Source organism: Equus caballus, chromosome 4, assembly GCF_041296265.1.
Source record: "Equus caballus isolate H_3958 breed thoroughbred chromosome 4, TB-T2T, whole genome shotgun sequence".
In the NCBI taxonomy this organism is placed as follows: domain Eukaryota; kingdom Metazoa; phylum Chordata; class Mammalia; order Perissodactyla; family Equidae; genus Equus; species Equus caballus.
The window spans coordinates 113,236,664-113,260,823 of NC_091687.1; the positions used below are offsets into that span (position 1 = coordinate 113,236,664).

General features: G+C 40.4%; 1 protein-coding gene across 2 annotated transcripts in view; it reads right to left on the bottom strand.

Annotated features, from left to right (window-relative positions):
* Window positions 1-24,160, bottom strand: part of ESYT2 (extended synaptotagmin 2) — a 92,103-nt gene that overhangs the window by 32,965 nt on the left and 34,978 nt on the right. For both annotated transcript variants that reach the window (XM_023640124.2, XM_070266145.1), the window contains exons 2-9: window positions 22,675-22,716; window positions 21,679-21,813; window positions 18,520-18,596; window positions 14,345-14,417; window positions 14,015-14,104; window positions 7,335-7,390; window positions 2,726-2,846; window positions 3-179 (exon numbers count right to left, since the gene is read on the bottom strand). In XM_023640124.2, coding sequence (XP_023495892.2) covers window positions 3-179; window positions 2,726-2,846; window positions 7,335-7,390; window positions 14,015-14,104; window positions 14,345-14,417; window positions 18,520-18,596; window positions 21,679-21,813; window positions 22,675-22,716 — 771 coding nt within the window. The remainder of the gene's footprint in view (window positions 1-2; window positions 180-2,725; window positions 2,847-7,334; window positions 7,391-14,014; window positions 14,105-14,344; window positions 14,418-18,519; window positions 18,597-21,678; window positions 21,814-22,674; window positions 22,717-24,160) is intronic.

The following is a 24,160-nucleotide window of genomic DNA, read 5'->3' on the forward strand; positions in this document are numbered from 1 at the left end:
ACCTCGTATACCTCGTTCCACTTTGGACTGAGGTTCTCTTTGATGACCTTGCTTTGGAAGATTTGGTTGCCAACTCGAATTACTCCATAGGGGTCTGACTTTCCTTTGACAAGTCCCTTCAGATAAGTATCTTTCCCCTGAAGATCCTGAGCTTCAATAAAATGGATCCTTAGAACACCCTGAAAAGGAGAACATACATGAAGACTGTTCATGGGTTCCTGTGACAGACACGGAGGGATGGCTGTGTGCTGCCCCTCCTAAAAATAAGGTGCAGAGGGAACAAAACAAAGACCCTCTTCTCATGCAGCAAAGAAGAAAGTGACCATGGAGCACATCTGAGGCCATGCTAAGGAAACACGGAAGCAGGGCAAGAGGACAGCATCCAAGGGGCACTGCTTAGACCGGAGACCAGAGGTGGGAAGAGAGCAAGGCATGAGCCACTGACCCCTCCAGAGACTTCTCCTGGCAGAGATTGCAGAGCAACCCGGGGCTCCAGGAGCCCAAGGAGCCAGGCTCTGGCGAGTGGAGGTCAGATTACACAGGGCCTCGTGGGTCACCAAACAATCTTGTTTTGCTACTACAGTGAGTGATAACTAACATTACAGGAGGTATCAGACCCGTTAATAAGCCCTTGATATGCAATGATTACTTCATTTAATTGTTAGAACAATCCTAGGAAATACTGTCATTAAAATTATTTTATAGATAGGAAAAAACCTTGAAATACCTACTACTGATAGACTTTAAATACAGTTCTCTTTTCCCAGAATGTTGTTTAATTGATAAAATAAAAATATTCACTCCTATTTCTTTCAAAGCAAACAAAGGTGGCAAAGTTACCTTTCGGTAGGGTGGCATTCTCCCCCATAACCTTTTTAAAAAATTACTGTGCGACATTCCTAACCCAATCAGCATACGAAGATAGGCATTTTTACAGAAAAATACACTTTTAAAAACTCAAACAAAATTTCCTGTTTACAATTTCATGTCTAAAGTTTAGATAATCTGGCAACATATTTAAGCATCATCCATTATTAACCACCACATGGTTAAGTAAGACTGGATCTGGGAAGGCTGAGACGCTCACCCGCACTCAAGAATAAAAAGCCTAAGTGGCAAAGGAGCACGAGGATTTCTGCATGGAAAGGAATTCCTGCATTTTCAGAGATGAAGATCAGCAGACAAGGAAAAAGACATCCTTTTCTCATATGTAGTGCTTCACTAAACCTGCTAAATGCCAACAATATAACTGGGCGTCAATTAAATGGAGTGCTGTTACTTTTAAAAAATACAGTTATGCGTCTGCTGACGAAGGGGATACACTCTGAGAAAAGTGTCGTCAGAAGATGTCAGGGTTGTGCTAACATCATAGTACAGTCTACCACACAGCTAGGTCACATGGTACCAATCCTATGAGATCACCATTTACATGCAGTCCCTGACTGTCTAAGAATGCTCAAACACATTTACTGATTTGTGCACTGATACTGGGATCTAAATTTTTGTTGTTGTTGTTGTTAATGATTGGCACCTGAGCTAACATCTGTTGTCCCCAAGGCCCTCCAGTACAGAGTTGTATATTCTAGTTGTAGGTCCTTCTGGTGGTGCTGTGTGGGACGCTGCCTCAGCATGGCCTGATGAACAGTGCCATGTCCGCACTCAGGATCTGAAACAGCAAAACCCTGGGCAGCCGAAGTGGAGGACGTGAACTTAAACCACTCGGCCCCAGGGCCAGCCCCTGGGATCTAATTTAACTAGAGAAAGTATCAGGCCTCAGGGAAAAGTTGTCTACTTCGACTTCAGGAAACAAACTAAAAATACCACCACTCCCACTGAACAGGACCAACTCAACACTTTTGTTTTGGTTACTTAACTGTAACCTATCCTGTGTGCATCAGTGTCATGCTCACTACAGACAGAGTCCAAAGTCAGACAAGACTAGAGGGATGTGGGTCAAGTACAGAGTGGGAAAAGCTCTCATATACCTGTGAGGGGCTGTCTACCCCAAGTACCTCCTTCGCTAGCCTGTCCTTGACTGGCCAGTTCTCATAGTCTTTAGTCGACTTTACTTATTTACTCGAATGAAGGTGATTCCAGTATCTGTGACCCAACTCTGTGTGACAGGTATCACCTCCAATTTACAGATGAAGAAACTGAGGCCCAGACGTGCCAATTAATATGTCCGGAAGTGGAGCTGTGGCTCAACCCCAGGCTGTGGCTCAGATACAGCCCCGTCCCTTCCTCCCACCCAGGGTAACTGTAGTACCAGCATGGCTTCTGCCACGCTGCTCATTTAACGACTCCAGAGATAAGCATATTCTCACATCTGAGAGAAAACCTGCACCAGTCCTTAGACAAAGTCCCCATTGCTTAGACTAAGCAGTCACATTTTGATAACACAAGTAACATGTGCTTTGTGATAACTAAATTATCACAGTGTCCTTTATGACTTGCAATAGCATGTGCAGAATTAAATCTCTATTAGCACCTTTGAGGTTCACAGCTGAGGTTTAAGAACTGATCTGAAGTCTTTGTGAAAGCTTTCAGGTCAGACACTCATTAGCCAACCTCTTAAGGAGTGTGGCAGGAGAAACTACCTTTACTGCATCAAGATCCATGTGGCAAGGTCACTGTTAGGAGAAATGCAAGAAGTTACAACACCCAGTGTGTGCGAAGGTTCTCCATATGTACTTGTAAGGGCTGAGGGAGGCTAAGACGCGCTTACCTTTGGTATAGGAAACCGCAGCTGAGCTATTTGAATTTCACTGACAAGAGGAACGGTGATTCGATTGGGAAGCACCAGATAATTTGATATTATATCCAAAATGATAGTATCTGATAAACCACTGTGAGGTAAGAGGTAAAAAGAACAAACCAACTATCAGACACATCAATGCTAGTTGTCGCTTTAACAGTAAACTCACCACAAACACAACACAACATCCCATTTACAGGGTTGGAGTTGTCTAATTTCTCCAACACAATATTTAAAACCAGCAGTTCAACACTTTAGCTACAATACTGCTATGGTGACTATTATGTAGCATTTATTCTGAGAACACAAGGCAACATTCTGGCGACATTTCATAATGTCCTAAATAACATTTCATACATTCCTATGTAACATTATCGTTGATTTAATAATGACTAACTTACATTTTACTAACTTTCTTTTTTAATATGCAATATTTCAAATATCCATAAAAGTCCAGAGAATACTCTAACAAACAGCCATTTACTCATTCCATGTTTATTACATTAAATTTCTCTCTTGTTATATATGCATGGGTACATATGCATTATATTCCCCCCAATGAGGTAAAAGAAGTTTACTTTCAGCTTATTCTCTCTTCACTTTATTTGGGTACTGAATACTGTAATAATTTTGAAATACTATATACCACTACACAGAACTCAGTAATAAGAATAAAATTGTGGAGGATAAAGAAACACAAATGTACATTTAATATATATTTTTTGCCTATTCTTTGGGGTAAATGTGAGAATTAAGTAACAGGTATGTGACAACACTTCTGAAAGCATACATAAATGAAGTTTCATTGCTATAGAAGACACCTTTAAGCAGAAGTGCAAAGTTTTAAAAGAATTCTACTTCTTGCCAGTACTTCTCAGACGTTAAAATTATTAACATACATGAAGTAACTGTACATATAAAAATATCCACTGGGACAGCACTATCGTTCAATGAGTAGTAACTGAGCATTCACTGTAAGTTGGGTGTCCAAATGCAACGACAAGATATGGGACCTGACCTCAGAACCTGGGGGAAAAAAAAGAAAAACCCAACTCCACAGACAACACTACTTTACTTGTGAATAGGTCAGTTAATTAGATGTTAATGCTCCAAAGAGACTCAGAGGGTTTAAGCTGGCAGACAGTGGATATATGTTCATAAAGTAGAGGTATGAGGTGGTCCTTCAAAGCTTCAATATCAAGCACATTCTTACTTTCGGCATTTTCCACCCAAAATACCAGTTTTATTTGTATCGAAAAATCTGTTGAAACAGGAATCCCCTCACCGAGGACATAAATGTTTTCAAGAATCCCTTAGCTGCAATGGTGGTAGGTCAATGGCCTTGCCACTCACCTTCACACCATGCAGGCTCTGGCTCGACACCTACAAACCAGCAGAAGGCCCACCCGGGTGCCCCCCACACTCGCCTTTCATCCTGTCACACATTCAGCCTCCTCCTGACTTGTCATGGCTGCAGCTGCTCCCGAGCACTCACTGGAGCCTCCCCACTTAGCTGGCCACCCTGCTTGACCTGACTGCTGCCGCGGTCTCATCACACAGGAGCGGCTTCCTACTGTGGCTGATCCTCTCTGTGCTTCGGAACACCATCCCTATTCATCATGTTAGCTCTGGTTCTGTCATAATTCTCATCTCTTCTTACACCTTCAACACTCAGTTTAGGGCTCTTCAGTGGAAAATAGTAGGGATAGCTGAAATTTATGGTAAACTGAAGTAATTCAGGAATTATTGCCACTTTATAATACCTTGAGTTCTGTTTTCTAACCACCAAATACAGCATGTAGATGTTCATTTTATAAAGCTAGGGGCAAGATTTCATGTTAGGTTCAAAATTATTGAATATTTACTTTTATAACATAAGGCTTGCCATAGCTTTCACTCGAAGAAAGTCTCTGAGTGAAAAATAGTACCCTAAATTTTATGTTAAGTATGTATATATTACATAAAATTTATATAAATATAAAATGTCAATTTTATAAAATTTACATAATTAAATATAAATTATGTCATATAAAATACATAATTTCATTTAAAACGGATATTTTTACATATCCCTTTTATGCCATAGCCTTGTTTTTGAGTGGTGTGTGTATTTTTCCCTCTATATTTCTAAAATATACACAAGTGTATATATATATTTTTTGAGGTAACACTGGTTTATAACATTATATAAATTTCAGGTGTACATCATTATATTTAGACTTCTGTATACACTACATCATGTTCACCACCAAAAGTCTAGTTTCCATCTGTCACTGTATAAACGTCCCTTTTTACTCCTTTTGCCCCCCTCACCTCCCTTGCCCTCTGGTAACCACCAATCTGTTCTCTGTATCTATGTTTGCTGTTGTTTATATGAGTATATGTTTTTAATGATATATATAATTCTATATATGTCGAATATATATTTTATATATTATGTATATAAAATCTATATATAAAACAATAGCTAGAAGCTATTACTATATAAAAAGAATCTGCCTACATACAAACATCATTAAATAGAATGGAGCTACATACGTATGTGTATGCATGTATGTATGTTATCTCCATGTGTATATGCACATGTGTATGTGTGTATCTCCGTTTTATAAATGACTTGGGCTGACTTCCTGAGCTGCAGGCTTGCTGAGGGCAGAACATGCCCTCTGGCTCACCCTTTAAGGGTGCTAACACAACGCTATTTACAGAGTAGACTTCCACAACCCTATGTCTATTTCAGTCCTCCCGTGATATTAAAGGGAGGAATGTAGAACAAATACTTTTTCTTACCCTAAATGACAACAGAGATTTGTCCAGTATCCATTCCCCCTACTTCTGTGAAAGTTCTTCCTTTGGGGGACCCCCATTCACTGGGGTTTGTTCAAGCATTTCTCTGCCTTCTCAAGTGGTGAGCATAAGACCCAAACCTGATCATCAGAATCACAGGAATTTGTCCAGGATGGGTGGACAACCAGAATTCAACCCTCGAACTTCTGCTGGAACTAGTGGAAACGGTTCTTTTTTGACTAAGGTTGCTAAGCTTACAGAAGAGAAGCTAGAAACTGCTAGTTCATAGCAAAACCCTGCCTGAAAACAAAGCCACACAGAGAAAAGCAGAGCCAAGAGCTGGACAGTCATTTAACACCAACACCTGTCTGTGTCTGAAGTCACCCAGTGACAGGAGGCAGGAGTGAGCCACTGGACTGCGAGCTCCATGAGAGTGGGTGTGTGGCTGTTGTGTTCACAGTCACACCCCAGCACTAAGAACTGTCCCGGCTCATAGCAGGCAATCAATACCTATCTGTTGGATGAATGAATAAACTGTCTTTAAAAAACAGTATTTATTTACTCACTTATTTAAGACCACTTGAGTTGCGTTTGTTGTTTGCAACCAAGAACTCTAATGAACACTTTAACAAATCTTTTTTTAAATTGTCCTTTCTTTCCAAAGATCTTTTAAAGATAACAGTATTTTTCTATATCCAGTAAACCACAGTACCTAAGAAAGACTTTTATTATTATGAACATGCCTTAATTTATTAAAGTCCTAATTTTTCCCTGATAATGAAACAAAGTTCTTTCTAATGGCCATTTCAGGGGCATAAACAAATACATAGGAATAGGAAAAACAGACCGAAACGAAGGCTTTCATAATTTAATTTCTAAGCTATTTTAGGGGAAAAAAAAATTCACAAATTAGCAAAGTACCCACTAGAAACATATGTAACTTTAACCAGTAAGTAATTATATTTTAACCTTTGAATACAATAGTAAAACCAGCAAAAGCAGGTTTTGAGGCTGTAGTCTCAGACTGACGCTTGGAAGTGACTCAGGTTTTCCACAGTCACCATCCACCATGTGAGGGGGATTGTGACACAAGTAGGAAGATCTCACTTCTCTCACAGTAGGGATGCACTCTAATGTTTTCATATGCTTATTGTGGGAAACCGTGCTCATGTTTTAGATACTAGATTGGTCCAGGGGAATGAAGGACTCCCCTCATGTGCTGCAGGGACTTCGGGCTTCTCACCTTGCCCACCCAGACTCCTGGAGCCATCCCACACATTCTTAGGCCCAGAACTGGCATCCACCCTCCAAGGAGGAGTGGCTACAGGCACAAAAGGCAGAAGGGGGAGGGGGTAGCAAAACTTGAAAAGAACCCAGAGAGGGCTAGTTTCGAAACATATATTCGCTTTTCAAGCTTATTTTTCTGGAAAAATAATAAATACCAAATTTAAAAATTAATTTAGATACTAAAAGGCTGTTAGTTTTCTAAAATAACAAAACTCAAAACACGCCTCATGTTGAATGAAAGTAAAATGAAAGGCGAGTGACTCAGTCTAAAGTCCTAAAACCACTCTACTCTAGCTCATTTGGATCCCAGCAGTCTCAGGCAGGTTATGAGAACAGAGCCCACGACAGTCTCTCCATTCGAGTCTCATATGAGAGCCTGCTGGGAAGGCACAGATTCCGCCTGGTAGAGACAGGCCTTAACAGTTCTGTGTAGTTTTCATAACAGTGTAAATGCACATTACAACACCATCAACAAGCTGACCATAGGACATGACATAATACTTACTTCAGTCCAGGGATATCAAGAAGATTAGTCAGTCCTGTCCAGTTAATTTCTACAAGCTGTGTTAAAAAAAGGGCAAAAACACGAAGTATCAAAATTACTTCCAGTTATCAAATCAGATCATACAGGTTTGTTTCTTTATAAACAAAATGGGTCAGTACATAACACTGCCCCACACCTTGTATTTCACTTTGTAAAAATCAAGGTCATCGTCCTGTGCTGGCATTTAGACACCCACCTCTGTTTTTGCTTTGTTTTTTGTAATGTCATAGTTTTCACCAGTAAAATCATATAATAATTTACATACCCATCCTCCTATTGATGGCCACTTGGAATATTTATAATTTCTCTTTTATTATAAGTAATGATTCAGTAAATATCTTTTTACATGCCATGTCCTGGTATGCACATGCAGACCAGTATTCAAAAAGTAGAAGTTATGGTCGAAGATAAACGTTCACTTTTTATGTTGATAGATACCACCTAATTGCTCTAAAAAAATACTGTACCAATTTATATCCCACCAAAAGTGCATGAAAACGTTCTTTCTTTATACCTTCACCAAATATAGATATTAAAAATCAGTTCATCTGGCAGTTAAAAAATGGTATTTTATAAGTTTCAATTTGTATTTTCCTGACATTAGTGAACATGTTCCACCCACTCATTCAACATTTATAATTTTTTTTGTTCATTTTTTCAGTGGGTATTTATCTTAGAATAATTCTTAAATAGTTGGCTAAGATTCCATTAAGTGGATGTGGACGGGTAAAAACCATTGATTAGAAACCCTGTTTTCCTATCAAAATGCATATTACACATAACAAAATTACCTGTGCATTATATTTGTAGAATAAATGCTAGGAGAAATTGCATGATCTCAATAACCTATATAGCAACCGCTCAAATCTCTTTGAGAGGTAGATGGTTTATAAATAAATATGAATTAGAAGAGTCAAGATTCTTTTAGGTAGACCACAACTAAAAAGCAACAATTTAAAAAAGTCCCAAAAGAGCAAGACTTTTTGGTCTAAGAGAAATGAGACATAAATTTGCATTGCAAATATCAATAGGCCCTTTAAAAGAACAGGCCTAGAAGCAATGACAACCCAGGGGCAATCAGCACCCCCTAGCACCCTGACTATGATCTCTAAACACATTTTTCACTCAAAGTAACCAGGGATTTTGAAGAAACAGCTGATTCCAGGCCTGGGGCAAAAACTATTAAGATGAGCCTGGGGGATCTTGTTGAATCAGAAAGCTTAAGGAAACACTCAAAGATTAATGAGAGGCCCTGTCAAAGGGCAGGTCACCTGGAAGGGACTCAAAGATTATGGAACTCTTCAAGGATAGAGGGCTGGCTCAGATGATTCTTGTCAAAATGATGCGATACATTTAAATGCTACCCAAGGTCAAAGAAAGAAAACACCAGGGAGGCAAAGGCAGAATTTTTGGAAGGACAGGACTCAGCTGGGCTTGAAAAGAGGAGATCTGAATGTAAGAAAGAAGGCTCCAGGAGAAGAGGGCCCACGTCTAAGGCCCTGACGCAGGAGCTGGCATGTCTCTGAGCACAGGGGAGGCTGGGGACCAGGAAGCAACGAGAGTGGATAGAGCAGGAGGCAGCAAGAGAGAAAAAAAAGTGTGACTGTGAAAATGAGTATGAGTGAGTGAGAATGTGTGAATGTGAGGACGAGTATGAAGGTGTGAGGGAATGAGCATGAGAGAACAAGTGTGTGTGAGAATGAGTGTGAGTGAATGTGAGAATGTGTATGAGAACAAGTGTGTATGTGTGAGAGTAAGTGAATGTATGACCACAAGTGTGTAAAGTGTGTGAGTGTGAGAATGGGTATGAGTGAGAGAATGAGCGTGTGTGTGTGTGAGAGAGAGAGGTGTGAAAACTCAGTCTGCAAAGTCTGAACAGGGACACAGGGAGGAACACCTGAGAAGGGAAAGGATAAGCCACAGCTTTGGAAAAGCCACTAAAGTTAGTACCGCTCACGCCCCCCTCAACCACCCCATCTGGATGACTAAAGTCTCTGCTCTGGGAAACTGAAGAGCTAGTGAAAGGTGTCCAGAGGACAGGAAATCACCTCTGTGGGCTGCTACAGCTCTTCTATAAGAAACGGAAGGAGTAATGTGGTCACCTTTCAAGTGGGCTGTGAACATATCCATGCATTTCATGAAAAGCACAGACATGCCCTTCTCTCTGCGTTTCCATAATGCACTGTGTGATGGATGTAGTAAAATTTATAGTTCAACAACAGCAACTGTTTATACCAGCACTTGCTACATGCTGGGTATCCTAAGTGCATTAAGTTCCACGGGTCACAGAATATAATCACCTGGGAGGTCTGGTAAAAATACAGACTTGTGGCTCCCACCCTTTTCCAGAGTTTTTGAATTAGTCAATTTGGGCTGGTGGTAAAGGTCAAGAGTGTTTTTATGTTTTAAAGCTCCTGGGACTTCCAGCTACCAACTGGGATGTAGAAAACTGGAAAGAGCATCACTCTTGAACACATGGGAGGGCGGAAGTGACAGGGCCACCAGCCTGCCTGAAACCCTTCCTTAAAGGCAGCTCCAAGGGGAGGAGGAGGCCACTACAGGGCAGGTGAGATGACTCTAGCTAGATCCTAACTGCTAAAGACCAAGTGTGCGTGAGCCAAAATAAACCCTTTGAAATCCACAGACACAGGGCACGTGTAATCCAATTGGTGAACCGAGCAGTATGTGGTCGCTGCAAACACTGGAGACCAGGGAGAACACTTCCTGTAGGGCTGAGGCTGGTGAGGGGCAGCTGCTGCAAGAAAGACACAGCCCCACCTTCCACCATAAGGAACAGAAGCCACTGGGGAAGCAAGCACAGGGGAAGGCCCATTGCATCTGGTGGAGAGGAAAAGAAGAGAAAATACCCTCTATGCCTTGGGGAGGGTAGGACACAGTCACAGGCCCAGACCATTAGAGATCCCATAGTGCTGGGGGTGAGTGTGCAAACTCTCTCCTGCACAAGACCCACGAAAGACACAGGCAAAGAGAGGGTGTAGGGTTACTGAAAGAGCACCAGGCCCGAGACCCAGGACGGAAAGGATGACAGACAGCTCCCCTGTCCCCACCACTGGGGGTGGAGCAAGACAGTCCAAAATAATGAAAGATATCAAACCATAGATCCCAGAAACTCAGAAAACACCTAACAGGATAAATATCCCCAAAGCTTCCTGGTGGCTTCACGTGTGGTCTAAGTTTGGGATCCTCTTCAGTCTGTCTGCACAGTCCTGCCTCTCCACCTCACTGCTGCCTTTTACGCAGGGTTGTAGGAGTTGGCTTCTGGGAGCCTTAACAAACGCTGCAACTTTCCTACTCCTGGCTGGTCTGACCCAGCTGGGTAGGGAGAAGAAGGATGAAGGGAAGAGAGGAAGACTCCCTGCCTCTTGGGAGTGCTGTAAGCTATGTTTCTGGCATGTGGATTAAGGGACCAGAGGAAGCTGGTCTGAGAGAGAGAGAATGGAGCAAAGGCATCACAGGCATGGGTGGGAGACAGTCACAGTGGCTCTCGAATTCCTCATTCCAGTCTGTTCCTGACACTGAACTGCAACTCCTGCACAGATTTAATGAGATATCAATATACGCTATGTTTATTTTTAAGTAAAACCTTTCATTTTTTCCCTCCTTTGCCTAAGGTACTTCAATTGCTGGAGTCCTGGCTAACAGGATTCAATTTTTTCTCACAGTTACTCTAAAAGGAAGATGTTATTTCCATTTTACAGATGAAGAAAGATAATCCGCAGTTCAAAGACTCAGGAGGCATGTCCTCTGCTGGCTGGGAGGACCTCCTTAGCATAAACACACTCAGAGCAACTCAGACCATCTCCTGGAGAAGTTCTGGAAAAGACCTCCTGGCTTCACTCTAGTCTAATCCATACTCCTGGGACAGATCTAAAAAAGACCTAAGGATTCAGAAACACCATACGAGTGTGCATGCCAGAGGCAATTTAGCCTGGGTGTGGGGCCACCCATTCCCTGGGACACACCCAAGGGCAGACACTGACTTGTTCTGGTTCTTATCAGAATCTTCATCCAAGCTTTTGTCCTGGTTCTTACCAGAAGTTTCATCCAAGCTTTTGTGCTTACCAATACTTGATCTCTGGTGTCAGGACTCCACCAGAATGCTAAACCTACGTTAGGAAAATATTTAATTTCTTAAAAATCTGAGGACTTACTATGTGCCAGCTTGGTACTAAGTGTTTTACATCCACTGTTATTTAATCTTCACATTTAATCCTATGAGGGAGGTGTTAGTGTAATTCCCATGTTGCAGATGGGGAAACAGAGGCTTAGAGAAATTAAATAAGTTATTCAAACCACACAGTAAGAAGAGAAAGAACCAGGAGTGCAAAACCAGGTTTATGACACCCAAGACTGTCATTTAACCATCATATTATACTGTGCTCCAAAAGTTCATCACTTCAGAAATTTTTAGTTTAGTTTTTTTAACAAGGAGCACATTATCAAAACTAATCTAAACAAACCAACAAGCAGAAAAATAATGTGTAAAGGTTTCCATAAGTGTCTGTGGCACTATGCTTCTAAATCATCCGAATAGTCAAAAACCCTCAAAATCTTTATAGCTGTATTTTTCACTGCAGTGAGGAAGAATTACTTGGCAGTCAGCAGTGAATTCTATTCTCATATTTTCCAGTTGAAAGTAACTGAAAAAAATTCCCTTCTCTGAAGCATATGTTTAGTGACTTTACTCACCATATAAGGAAATGAATGATTCTGAACTTTTCAGACTCATCCTTCTTTTCTCAGCATTAACATTTCACTTGGAAGTTATTATTATAAGGTTACTTTTAAAGTAAATACACCTATGGGAGATCCATACTAAGGAAGAGTATTACTAACTTTGGAGGAAGATTTAAAGATTTGGATTTTGTTACATTCTGAACTGAAAAAAACCCCAGGCTTTTATTTTTTCTTTGAGGAAGATTAGCCCTGAGCTAACATCTGCTGTCAATCCTCCTCTTTTTGCTGAGGAAGCCTGGCCCCGAGCTAACATCTGTGCCCATCTTCCTCTACTTTACATGTGGGACGCCTGCCACAGCACGGCAAGCCGTGCATAGGTCCGCACCCGGGATCCGAACCAGCGAACCCCAGGCCGCTGAAGCAGAATGTGCGAACTGAACTGCTGCACCCCTGGGCTGGCCCCAGGCTTTTTTTTAAATTGTTAAAAATTCCCTATAAGTTAAAAGTACTTAGCAATTTGCTAAAGATTAGTTTTTTATACTCATTAATGAAGGAAGTTTCTTACACATACTGGCTTTTAAATAACTTGTATGTAAAAAAGAATCCATGAATTTAAAATCTTTTATGGATCTCTTCTCAAAATTTTAATATATTAAAATTTAACAAAGAGGTTCCTTAATAGCTTTTGAATTTTACCATGTTTTGTGTAGTTAAAATACACTCAAAATAAGCCCATTATAAGCAAAAAAAGCAAATGAGAATAATAATTTTAGTGGCAATAGAAAGTGATGACAGTTAATTTTTCTTGTGTTTTTATACAAAAAAAAGGCCACCTGTAGTTTGGTTTAGACAAACACATACTTTAAAAACCCAAGAACAATAAATTGTATTAAGTTATTTGAATCAAATTATACAAACTAATATTCCCATTTTAAACTATACCTGATATTAATGGTACAAAAATGGCATATTGTGAAGAGACATTTGAGAAAAAGATGAATTGATCCATCAGACATTTACTCAAAGGTGTTGGGACAGATATAGTTGTGGCTTTCAAAGAGTTAATGAGAAGTGTGCTACACCCCACAGGACTATACGGGTGCCATGGGAGCAAGGAGGAAACCTGACCACCTGTGTCCCAGGAAAGGATAACACAAAGGCCTGACTGTAATTCTTCCCTGTTGCTGGAACTCAAGATGCTCATGGGGCAGTGCCAGGAAATGAGGCTGGAGAGACCCCACCTAGACCACGATGATTGTCTGCAAGTGAGAGACAACCTCTGGTGGGTCAGATTTCACCTTGGGAAGATACGCTGGTGGTGAAGTCTACTGAGGACAGGGCCAAGGCAGGAAGCCTATCAGAGATTGCAGAAGCCTAGGTGAGGAGCCTTGCAGGAAAGGAGCCACCAGGTGAGGGGGAGGAGGCTCAGTGAGGGGACGAGCCTGGGAGGAGGAGCCCAGGGAAGGGAGGGGGGAGGAGGAGGAGGAGGAGGAGTCAGGCAAGGGGAGGAGCCTAGGTGAAGGGGTGTCTATATAGGAACGACTAAAACAGATTAGACTCTCAGTTCCTGGTGAGTACAACAACACTGAGACAGTATGTATCTACAGAGCTATGAGGATCAAATGAGCAAATATCTATAAATCATACTCAGTGATAGGTGCTGAATGGCAAGGTACAGCCTACACTTTTAAAAAAGTCTAGATTTTCAAATGTTCTGTAACAAATATACTATTTTTATAATCAAGAAGAAAAGTTGTCTACCAAAAGAGATGAACCCTCCATTAAGGCACAAAAAGGTATGAAAACACTCATAGGATTCATGCATCAGAAAGGGAAAAGAGTGAGTTAAGGAGAGAACTCTTTCTGCACTTTATATACTCTTCGTTATGTACATATTCTTGTCAGTGAGTGGGAAGACAAGAACAAAATAAACATTGACTTACTGGCTTCCTAAGAAAGAAGACAGACAACGCTCCCACCAAGGGCATGTCTCCAATCAATGGTTCCAGGATCACCCGCATTGTGCCATGGATCTAAATTCAAACGGAAACCGAAACATGTAACAGAAAACAATTCCAGAAACCACTGACCGATGCAAAGAGGATGTAGGATTGTCTTAGCGACTTCTGAGCATTTGACTACAGGTTTTCCTCATGTATAACCTACAAACAAAAACTTAACTTCAAAGAAATTCTGAGTTAATAAAAACTTCACAATTTTTTTTGAATAGAGCACAGAAAATTTTAGAAGACAGAAGTGTAAAAAAACCTTACCTGTATACTTTGCACACCCGCTCTACAAAAATATCGCTTGATCTCCAAATCAATCTCACAATTTCCTACAAAACTAGCAAAGAAAGAGTTCTGGATTACATTCTCTTCATCACCACAGACCTGCAAGTATAAAATCTGAATAAAATGATATAAAGCAACCAAGACCAGAGTGGAGGCAAAGTCTTTTACTGCCAGGTTACAGCGTCACTGCCACCAGATGCGACACAGCCACACTGATGGGAGGCCTGCTGAGTGGGCTTAGGGCCCATTATAAATGTCACTTCCAAGGTGCAACTTCTGGAACAGGCTCTTGATGGAATGTAGTTTCCATTTGTTTTATAAACACTATGTTTGTTTAATATATAAAGTTTAGATTATATTTCATCACAAGTAAATTCTGTGCCCATGCTCCTCAGTCATGAAAAAACTATCAGTGCGCTACAGGGCTCTGTGATGTCAAAGGTTAGAAATGATGCACCTGTTTGGGGCATCAATTTTACTCAACAATTAAGTCATTTAAATTATTATTTTTTTAACTTTTGTTTAATTGCAGTAACATTGGATTACAACAATATATAGCTTTCAGATGTACACTGTAATATATTTCTAATTCTGTGTAGATTACATCATGTTCACCACCCAAAAACTAATTATAGTCCATCCCCTCACATGTGAGCTTAATCATCCCTTTTGGCCCCCACCCCCTCCCCTTATGGTAACCACCAATCCAATCTCCATTGCTATGTGTGTGTTTATCGTTGTTTTTATCTTCTACCTATGAGTGAGATCATACGGTATTTGACTTTCTCCCTCTAACTTATTTCACTCAGCATAATACCCTCAAAGACCATCCATGTTGTCACAAATGGCCGGATTTCATCATTTCTTATGGCTGAGTAGTATTCCACTGTGTATATATACCACATCTTCTTTATCCATTCGTCCCTTGATGGGCACCTAGGTTGCTTCCAAGTCTTGGCTATAGTGAACAATGCTGCAATGAACACAGGGGTGCAGGTATCTTTATGCCTTTGTGTTTTCAAGTTCTTTGAATAAACACCCAGCAGTGGGATAGCTGGATCGTATGGTAGATCTATTCTTAATTTTTTGAGGATACTCCATACTGCTTTCCATACTGGCTGCGCCAGTTTGCACTCCCAAGACATTTAAATTACTAATAAAAAACAAACATGAACATAGTGTGATGCTGAATGTAAGGCTTGCATCTATTTTTAATATGACTATGGAAGGTCAACTATATTTTGAGTGGGGTCTGTATGATTTGACTCCCACCCTCGATTCTGGAAGCAGGACATTGTGCTCCTGCCTGAGAATGTCTGGGGGCAGTTTGATAAATGCTGGAAAGAGAGTGTCTTAGCACATGAACAGAACACTAACAAAAAGCACCTAGGATGAAATTCTTCTGGTATTTATTGTCTTGGTGTTAAAGCAAATACCTACAGATTCTTCTCATCGAGCATGATTCTCTATCTAGTTGGTAAAATCACCAATACCCTGTTACAAAACTACCTCAAAATTTTCCCTTTCTTCACTCTAAGACTTGATCTTTTTTATTTCCTAATATCTTTCAATTACTCCTTCCCCATCTCTACTGCCCATTAGTTAAGGTCCTTGTCTGGAACATACAAAAAAAGTAGAATGCAGATTTTTTCTAGAGACATAAATATCTGAGCAGCATAATTTGCAAATGTTGATATGACTGCTAAATCCACAAAGGCCAGGCAGCATCTCCAAAATGGCGTCCAGGAGCTGACTCATCCAAATGCTCACTTAATGCGTATGAAATCTTCCCTCAGTGCTGGAACAAGAAAACAAGGTTTCCATCTTCATGATGCTCATGACCAGCCTGGTGGACAGTCCTTCTAGGGCACAGCTGAAGTGAAGACATAAGTGGGGCTTTCTCTTTTATTCTATTGATGCCAACAGTTTTTGCAGTAGTACCAACTATTTTAAAGATGCAGATTTTTCCATAATAGATCATTATAGACATTCTATGCGCCTTTCTAAAATAAAGGTAATTTGTATCAACTCTGTACATTGACTATATTAACATACTTTACAAGCTCAAAGACATTATAAAATAAAATGATTCTTACTCAAGGATAAAAAAAAAGAAACACTCTGAGCTGTGTCCTAAGTCAACACATTTCAGCAGTCACTGCGTACAAAGCTATGTTATTAGGCTCACAGGGGATGCAGGAAGCATATCCAAATTGCCAACAACATTACTCTTGTGCTTTTGGGCCATTATTCAGTAAAATAAGGGTTACTTGAACACAAGCACTGTGATACTGTGACAGTCGATCTGTTAACTGAGTGGGCTACTAAGTAACTAATGGGTGGGTGGTATATGTAGCATGGATCCACTGGACAAAGGGATGACTCCTGTCCTGGGAGGGACAGCACAAGATTTCATCATGATACTCAGAATGACATGCAACTTAAAACTTATGAATTGTTTACTTCTGGAATTTTCCACTTAATATTTTTGGACCATAGTTGACCATGGGTAACTGAAACTATGGAAAGTGTAACTGCAGATAAGCAGGGACGAATGTTTCTCTTGAGACCTTGTTTTCAATTCTTTTGGGTGTATATCCAAAAGTGGAATTGCTGGGTCACACGGTAGTCCTATGTTTAATTTTCTGAGGGACCTCTATACTGCTTTCCACAGCAGCTGCACCATTTTACATTCCCACCAACAGTACACAAGGGCTCCAACTTCTCCACATGCCTAGCAACAGTTGTTGATTTCTGTTTTCTTGATAGGAACCATTCAACGGGTGCAAGGTGGTATCTCATTGTAGTTCTGATTTGCAGTTCCATGATTATTAGTGAGGTTGAGCATCTTTTCAGGTGACTATTGTCCATTTGTATGTCTGCTTTGGAGAAATGTCTATTCAAGTCCTTTACCCATTTTTAATTGGGTTTTTTGCTGTTGAGTTGGAGGAGTTCTCTATATATCCTGCATATCGATCCCTTATCAAATATATGTTTATAAGGATCACACTGAATCTACAGATTGCTTTTAGTGTTGACATTTAACAATATTAAGCCTTCTAATCCATGAACATGGGATGTCTTTCCATTTATCTATGTCTTGTTTAATTTCTCACAGCACTGTTTTATAGTTTTCATTGTACAAGTCTTTCATCTACTTGGTTAAGTTAATTACTAAGCATTTTATTCTTTTTGATTCTATTGTAAATGAAATTGTTTTCTTAATTTCCTTTTTGAATTGTTCATTGTCAGTGTATAGAATGTAATTAATTTCTTTTGTGTTGATTTTGTTTCCTGCTACTTTACTGAATTTGTTCATTAGTTCTATGAGGTTTTTTTGGTGGAATCTTTTAGGGTTTCTTACATATAAGATCAGATCATCTGTAAACAGAGATAATTTCCTTTCCAACTTGGATACCTTTTCTTTCTTTTTCTTCCTACCTAATTGATCTGGCAAGAACTTCCGGTACCATGTTGAATAGAAGTGGTGAAATCGGGCATCCCTGTCTTGTTCCTGATCTTAGAGGAAAAGCTTTCAGTCTTTTAACACTGACTATATATGAGTTTCTCATATATGTCTTTTATTATGCTGAAGTAGCTTCCTTCTGTTCATAGTTTGCTGAGTGTTTTTATCAGGGAAGAGTGCTGAATTTCGTCAAATGCTTTTTTTGGTCAAATGTATCAACTGAGATGATCATGTGTTTTTTCCCTTCACTCTATTAACGTGGTGTATCACACTGATTTTCATATGTTGTACAATCCTTGAATCCTGGGAATAAATCCCGGAATAAATCCTACTTCGTAATGGCGTATAATCCTTTTAATATGTTGCTGAAATCAGTTTTCTAGTATTTTGTTGAGGATTGACATCCATGTTCACAAGGGATATGAGTCTGTAGTTTTCTTGTACGGCCTTTAATTTCTTTTATTTATTTAATTTCTTTTATTCTTTTATTCATAACATGTTTTATGACTAGCAGTTTTCTAGGCTATTAGGAACTGAGATCCAGAAAGTAAATAAATTTGGGTCTTCAACAATTTAGTCAAATTCCACAAAAACAGTAGGTAAGAAGTGTGCTCATTATATCCTCCACCTTATGGGTATAGCTAAGTGACATTCTATGTCATTAACTATGATACAAATAAAAACTTACCTAATCTGAAGGTCCATAATAATTTGCCTTTTGTCCACATTTTCGGTATACACCTTAACACCATTGATCCTGAGAGGCTGAAACAAGAAGTGGCTTAATTTAAAATGAAGGGAGGGTAAGAAAAATCAAACCCTATAATAGCACGTAGAGATGAAGAGAGTGAGTGTTAGCATCAGGCTATGAGAGTTAGAATACTGCTTTCACAGCACACTAGCTGTTGACTTTCAGCAAGTTATTAACCTTTGTTCCTCAGTCTCATATGTAAAATATGGGTAATAATGGTATCTCTTGCATGAGATTACAGCAAAATTAAAGGACATGAGGAACGTAAGGAAGTCAGGCACTGCCTGGCGCACAGTGAGTTCTTAGTGACAGAAGACCTGCTTTGTCAGCTCACGTGTGATGCAGTTTTGCTCCTGTCCAAGCCCTTAGCCCTTCTTTCTCTTCCAATTTTCTGATCCTTTCCTTCTATTCCATCCTTACTACATTGTTCGAAATATAACTTCCTTTCATTTTTTCTTTAATGTCTTGTAATTTTGCACTTAAGATTTTCACAAAAATGAGGCTTTTGAGTGAATCAAAAATACTAGCTGTAAGTATAATTTCAACACCTAATACATGATACAGGGTCAGAATCAAATTACTCTGTAAAAAGAAAACACAGATTGTAACAAATGTTATATTTCAAGGGTCCAGTTACAACATTGCTCAAAACCTTCTCCCATTTATCAATTTGAGATCCCTTCTAAGAAAGTTCTCAACACCACACCTAAGCATTAAAAACTCAAGCTGAAAAATACCCAATCTTTAGAGAACTAGTGTTTACTCTGACAGTTTGGGTGTCCTGCAATCTTACCCCTCAACTAGCTGTAGGATTAAACTCTAAGTCTTTATTTGAGAGTCTTCATTTCCTACTATGCCAGGTTCCCGGGCTCTTCCCTGATGATACTAGCTCAGACATGTACAGACTTAGAGAACACAGTCAACTCACTACATCACTAAGTGGAAATGGGGCATAGGTGATGTAGTGACTAGTTTAAATGTTTGCATTAGATAATCCTCCTTTCTTCCACTTAGACGACATGTTACATTAGGAGAAGCGGGAGGCCCACCTCACTCCCGACGACTGAAAGACAAAGACCTGAGGGCAATGGAAGCCAGCTACCCAAGGGACGCAGCCAGCACATGAAGCGGACAAGATGCCCTGCTCAGGGCTGTGCACACCCTGCTCAGCTGTTCCTTCATCATATAGCTCAAGTTTACCTGCTCTTGTAAGACGTCACTCCAGTTAATAATAATGCCAAGCTACCTTTACTGAATCAGCACTCCTCTTAATATTCTCCTGCTCTCCAATGATGATCTTATTTAGTTAGCATGAAAATCCAAGTGCATGTAATAGGACATGAATGTAATTCTTCCTAAAACAAATCCAGCTGGGGTTAGAATTCTCAATCTCCACAAACATGAACATACCTTACATTAGGGGCCTGCGGGCTAAATCTGGCCTTTGGCTAAGAATGGTTTTTACATTTTTAAAGGGTTGTAAAAGAAGAGGTGGGAGGGGCAGAAGAAAAACATGCCTCAAAGGCATGTGGCCATCAAAAGCTGAAATATTTACCATCTGGCCCTTTCCAGAAAGTGTGCAGCCCCTGTTCCATAGTCACACAGTATCCTAACCTGTAATTGTGCTTCCCCATCTGTTGTTATCATTTTAGTTACAGAAGGTAAAGTAAATATTGAAGGTAAGTGTCACAGGGGCCTCCTGGGCAGGCACTTGTGCACTCCAACAACAGGATGGCCACAGTCCTGGCTTGTAACATATGTGGAGACCTCACAGCCAAGAGGAAAAATCACCTGCACAACACAGCTAAGTGCAATGCATGTGCCTGCACTGGAGACCCAGGTTCTGAGTAATCGGAGATGAGACAGAGCATTCTCTGCATGCAGAATGTCGCCTTTGATGGGGGAAGGTGACCCAGGGACTGGAGGGTGTGGGATGGGAATGAGCCTGGGGGCACTGACACTCACCTGGGGTGACAAACACAACACAGCAACCAGGTCAGACACTCCTCAGCCACATTTATTAAAACCCTGATGGGCTGAAGCAAAGACATCTGAACACAGTGTATGGTGAGGTGTTTTCTGGCTCTGCCGTACATGTACCAAACGGGTGTAAACTGTGTGGGTGTGTATGTTTAAAAGTACTACTGCACTCTGAATTTTTATTAGGCATAGAAAATAGTGTCACCTTGGAAACTAATATAATGCTATATGTTAATTATACGTCAATAAAAGAAAATGCTACCTTTGTTGCTAATTATTATAAACACTGACTTAAAAAAATAAACAGGGAAACTTGCCATGATCTATTTATTTATTTATTTATTACCTGCTTTTTCTCCCCAAATCTCCCCAGTACATAGTTGTATATTTTAGTTGTGGGTCCTTCTAGTTGTGGCATGTGGGATGCCGCCTCAGGGTGTCCTGATGAACGGTACCATGTCCACACCCAGGATCCGAACCAGCAAAACCCTGGGCCGCCAAAGCAGAGGGTGCAAACTTAACCACTCGGCCATGGGGCCAGCCCCTGATCAACTAATTTGGATATAGTCTTGAGGCTTTCACTAGAAGTAATATTAGGAACTAGGAGTTTTCCTTTGTATATAGGAGGATTCCAATAACAAAATCCATCTTTTCCTTCACGTATGTCATTACTACGATGCCTAAAAGGCTGGCACTGGAGTTCTCAATAGTTTTTAAAAGTCTGGAGGGCTAAACACCTTAAGCTTGTTTTCAACTACTGAAGCTTTAGTGTGAATTCACATAGACTCCATTTCTAATAGCATGGATTGTGGAAAACAGGTAATTCTGACAGAAGAATGTGAGGTAGAAAGACACGTTGGAACGAAGGGAAACCACCCAATAGACCTAAACTGGCCAGAAGAGCACAGTGGACGGATGAGGGCAGGATGAGGACTCCCTGACTGACAGACCAGCAGAGGGCATCCCATGTGGGAGGCAGAACCTCAGGGGAGCTGCAGACAACCCACCCGAACTTCCTAGGGAACAATTTTCTCTAGAAAATAATTTGAAGTAGTTTAAGAGTTTTCACAGCAATCCTATTGTGTGCACAAGTAAAGATACTTAAGAAGAACTGACCTGCTGACCCATGTCAACTTTCGTGAAACTAAAGGTGCTAAGGTGGGTGTTTGCTCCCCGCACAGCTGGTTCTATGGTTTCTCGAAACAACTTCTCTATAAATTGGCAAATAAAAGGCCACATATGTTTTACAGTCTGGAAAGGAGAAAGAACTCATGTTAAACAAAATGTTGTAATACATAATGTACTTAAGTCATCATGAAAAATTATGCCTGTATTATAGTTTACCAGAATTTTTGATCACTAAAGAGAGGGTGCTTTTTGTTATACAAAATCAACACGATCTAAATTTCAAAAATGTATTACAATAGATTATTGATTAACCAATAGTTGCAGGAATTAGTTATTTTGGTAAAATATTCTCTTTAAGCTTATAAACACATTTCATGATTGCTACAAGATACGAAAATCTTGTGGTTTCAACTTATTAGGAAAAACTTTCTAAAACTGTATAGATCTTAATAAACATTAATGAGTTTTCTTTAATGATGAACTAACTTCCAGTGCTGTAAGGTAATCATTATCTACATCAGTTTTTACTATATAGCTCTAAGGATATATAAAATATAGAGATGAAAGAGATCTACTTCAAAGTACACTGATCTAAAAACATAACCTTTTTCTAAAAAAATAAATAATTATTATCTATTAGTAGGTTTCTTGGGAGTTAATTCCCTCTCCATAATGTTACCAAAGTTTTCACTTATTATTATTATAAAATAGATTTGAGCACTAGCTGATCAGGAGAGAAGACACAAGGCCAAAGATACAACTGTGAATACATCATTAACTTTCTCATGTCAAAGACAGTTTTCACTGTTTAGAAAAGGAAAGTTAACCTATCAGTTATGATTGAGTTCTTTCGGGAGCAGAAGCCAAATCCACTAAGTCCAAATGAGTTCCCATGTTGCCAACATTTCAATTCCCAAATATGGAAAGATGGCATCTCATCCTCTAGCCCACTGATATCTGGTGTTTAGCATATTCTATTCTTACCTTATTTAGCCATTCTGCTCTTTCAGTGTCTGGAAAATGAACCTAAGAGAAAAACACACACACAGATGACTTAGTGACTCCTGACAACTATATAAAATGTCATGTAGGCCATTTAGGAGCCAGCCCTCATGGTCTAGTGGTTAAGATTTGGTGCTCTCCCCACTGCAGTCCGGATTTGTGTCCTGGTCAAGGAACCACACCACCCATCTGTAGGCTGTCATACTATAGGGGCTGCGTGTTGCTGTGATGCTGAAAGCTCTGCTTCCAGTATTTCAAGCACCAGCAGGGTCACCCATGGTAGACAGGTTTCAGCAGAGCTTCCAGACTAGAGAGACTAGGAAGAAGGACCTGGCCACCCACTTCTGAAAAAATGGTCCATAAAAACCCTGTGATTTAGCAGCAGAACATTGATACAACGCTGGAAGGTGAGAGGATGGCACAGAGGGACAGGGCAGGGTTCCGCTCTGCTGTGCACAGGGGTGCCAGGGGTTAGAATCAACCTGATGGCACTAACGAAAAAAAGGGCCACTTAGTATTCTTCCTGTGTGTCTATTGTTCACATAATGCTTCTTTAAAACACCCTGCTCTGAGGCCTCTGAGGAGGGAGGCTGGAACAGGTGGCAATGGCTCTTTACATTCTAAGAACACTTTGGGCCAGAAAAGTCTAACGTCACCAAAGGCCACAGGCCCTTCTCTACCGCCCCACTGTCCAGAGCAATGTTCAGTGGTGTCCAGAACAGCATAAAGAGTGCTCCAAATAGACCTCCTCCTTTTTAATAGAATTTCTTTTCCATTCCATCATTAGCACTGTCATCATATATCCTAGAGACCTAGACTCAAAGCCTCAAAAGTCCACCTTCCCTTCTGCTTTTCTCTTTTGGCCCAAACCAGCCAGCAGATACTTGCCCACATTTGGCTCCTCTCTAGACAGTCTCCCACCTTCTCCCAAAGGAGTATTACAACTTCAGTTATACACGAGTAGGGCCTGTAATACTGGAGAAAATAAGTGTTTGTAGAGCTACAAAGAAACCTACCTGGAAAAAAGGTGAAAGTATTTTCTTTGCTGTTAAAAATAAAACCCCCTTGCAGAGGAAGACTAAAGCTCTTTTGGGTAGAGAGTTCTCCTCTGAGAAAAGTTATGTACTCCCTTGCCCCTCAAAGAAAGAAGAGCATACACGTCACACTAACATTGTGTAGACCACATTTTTGCTTGGTCACAGGACACTTTCGTACTGGTGATGTGGTCAGAGAAATGTTCTGGTTTCTGGAACTGCCACACTTACTTTCCTAAGTAACCCACGTACTGCCACCAATAAAAGACAAGCTTCTGCCCATGCTCTGGCTGAGAGGAGCTGGCCAGGGAATAGTACTACTGCCGGGGGAATGGGGGGAGGGTCCCTTAAGAAGATGGTTCTTGGAGAACCGAGCCCACCCCTCCTCCTGGGCCCCTAAGAACAAACCACAGAATGGGGCCCAGCAGCAGCCA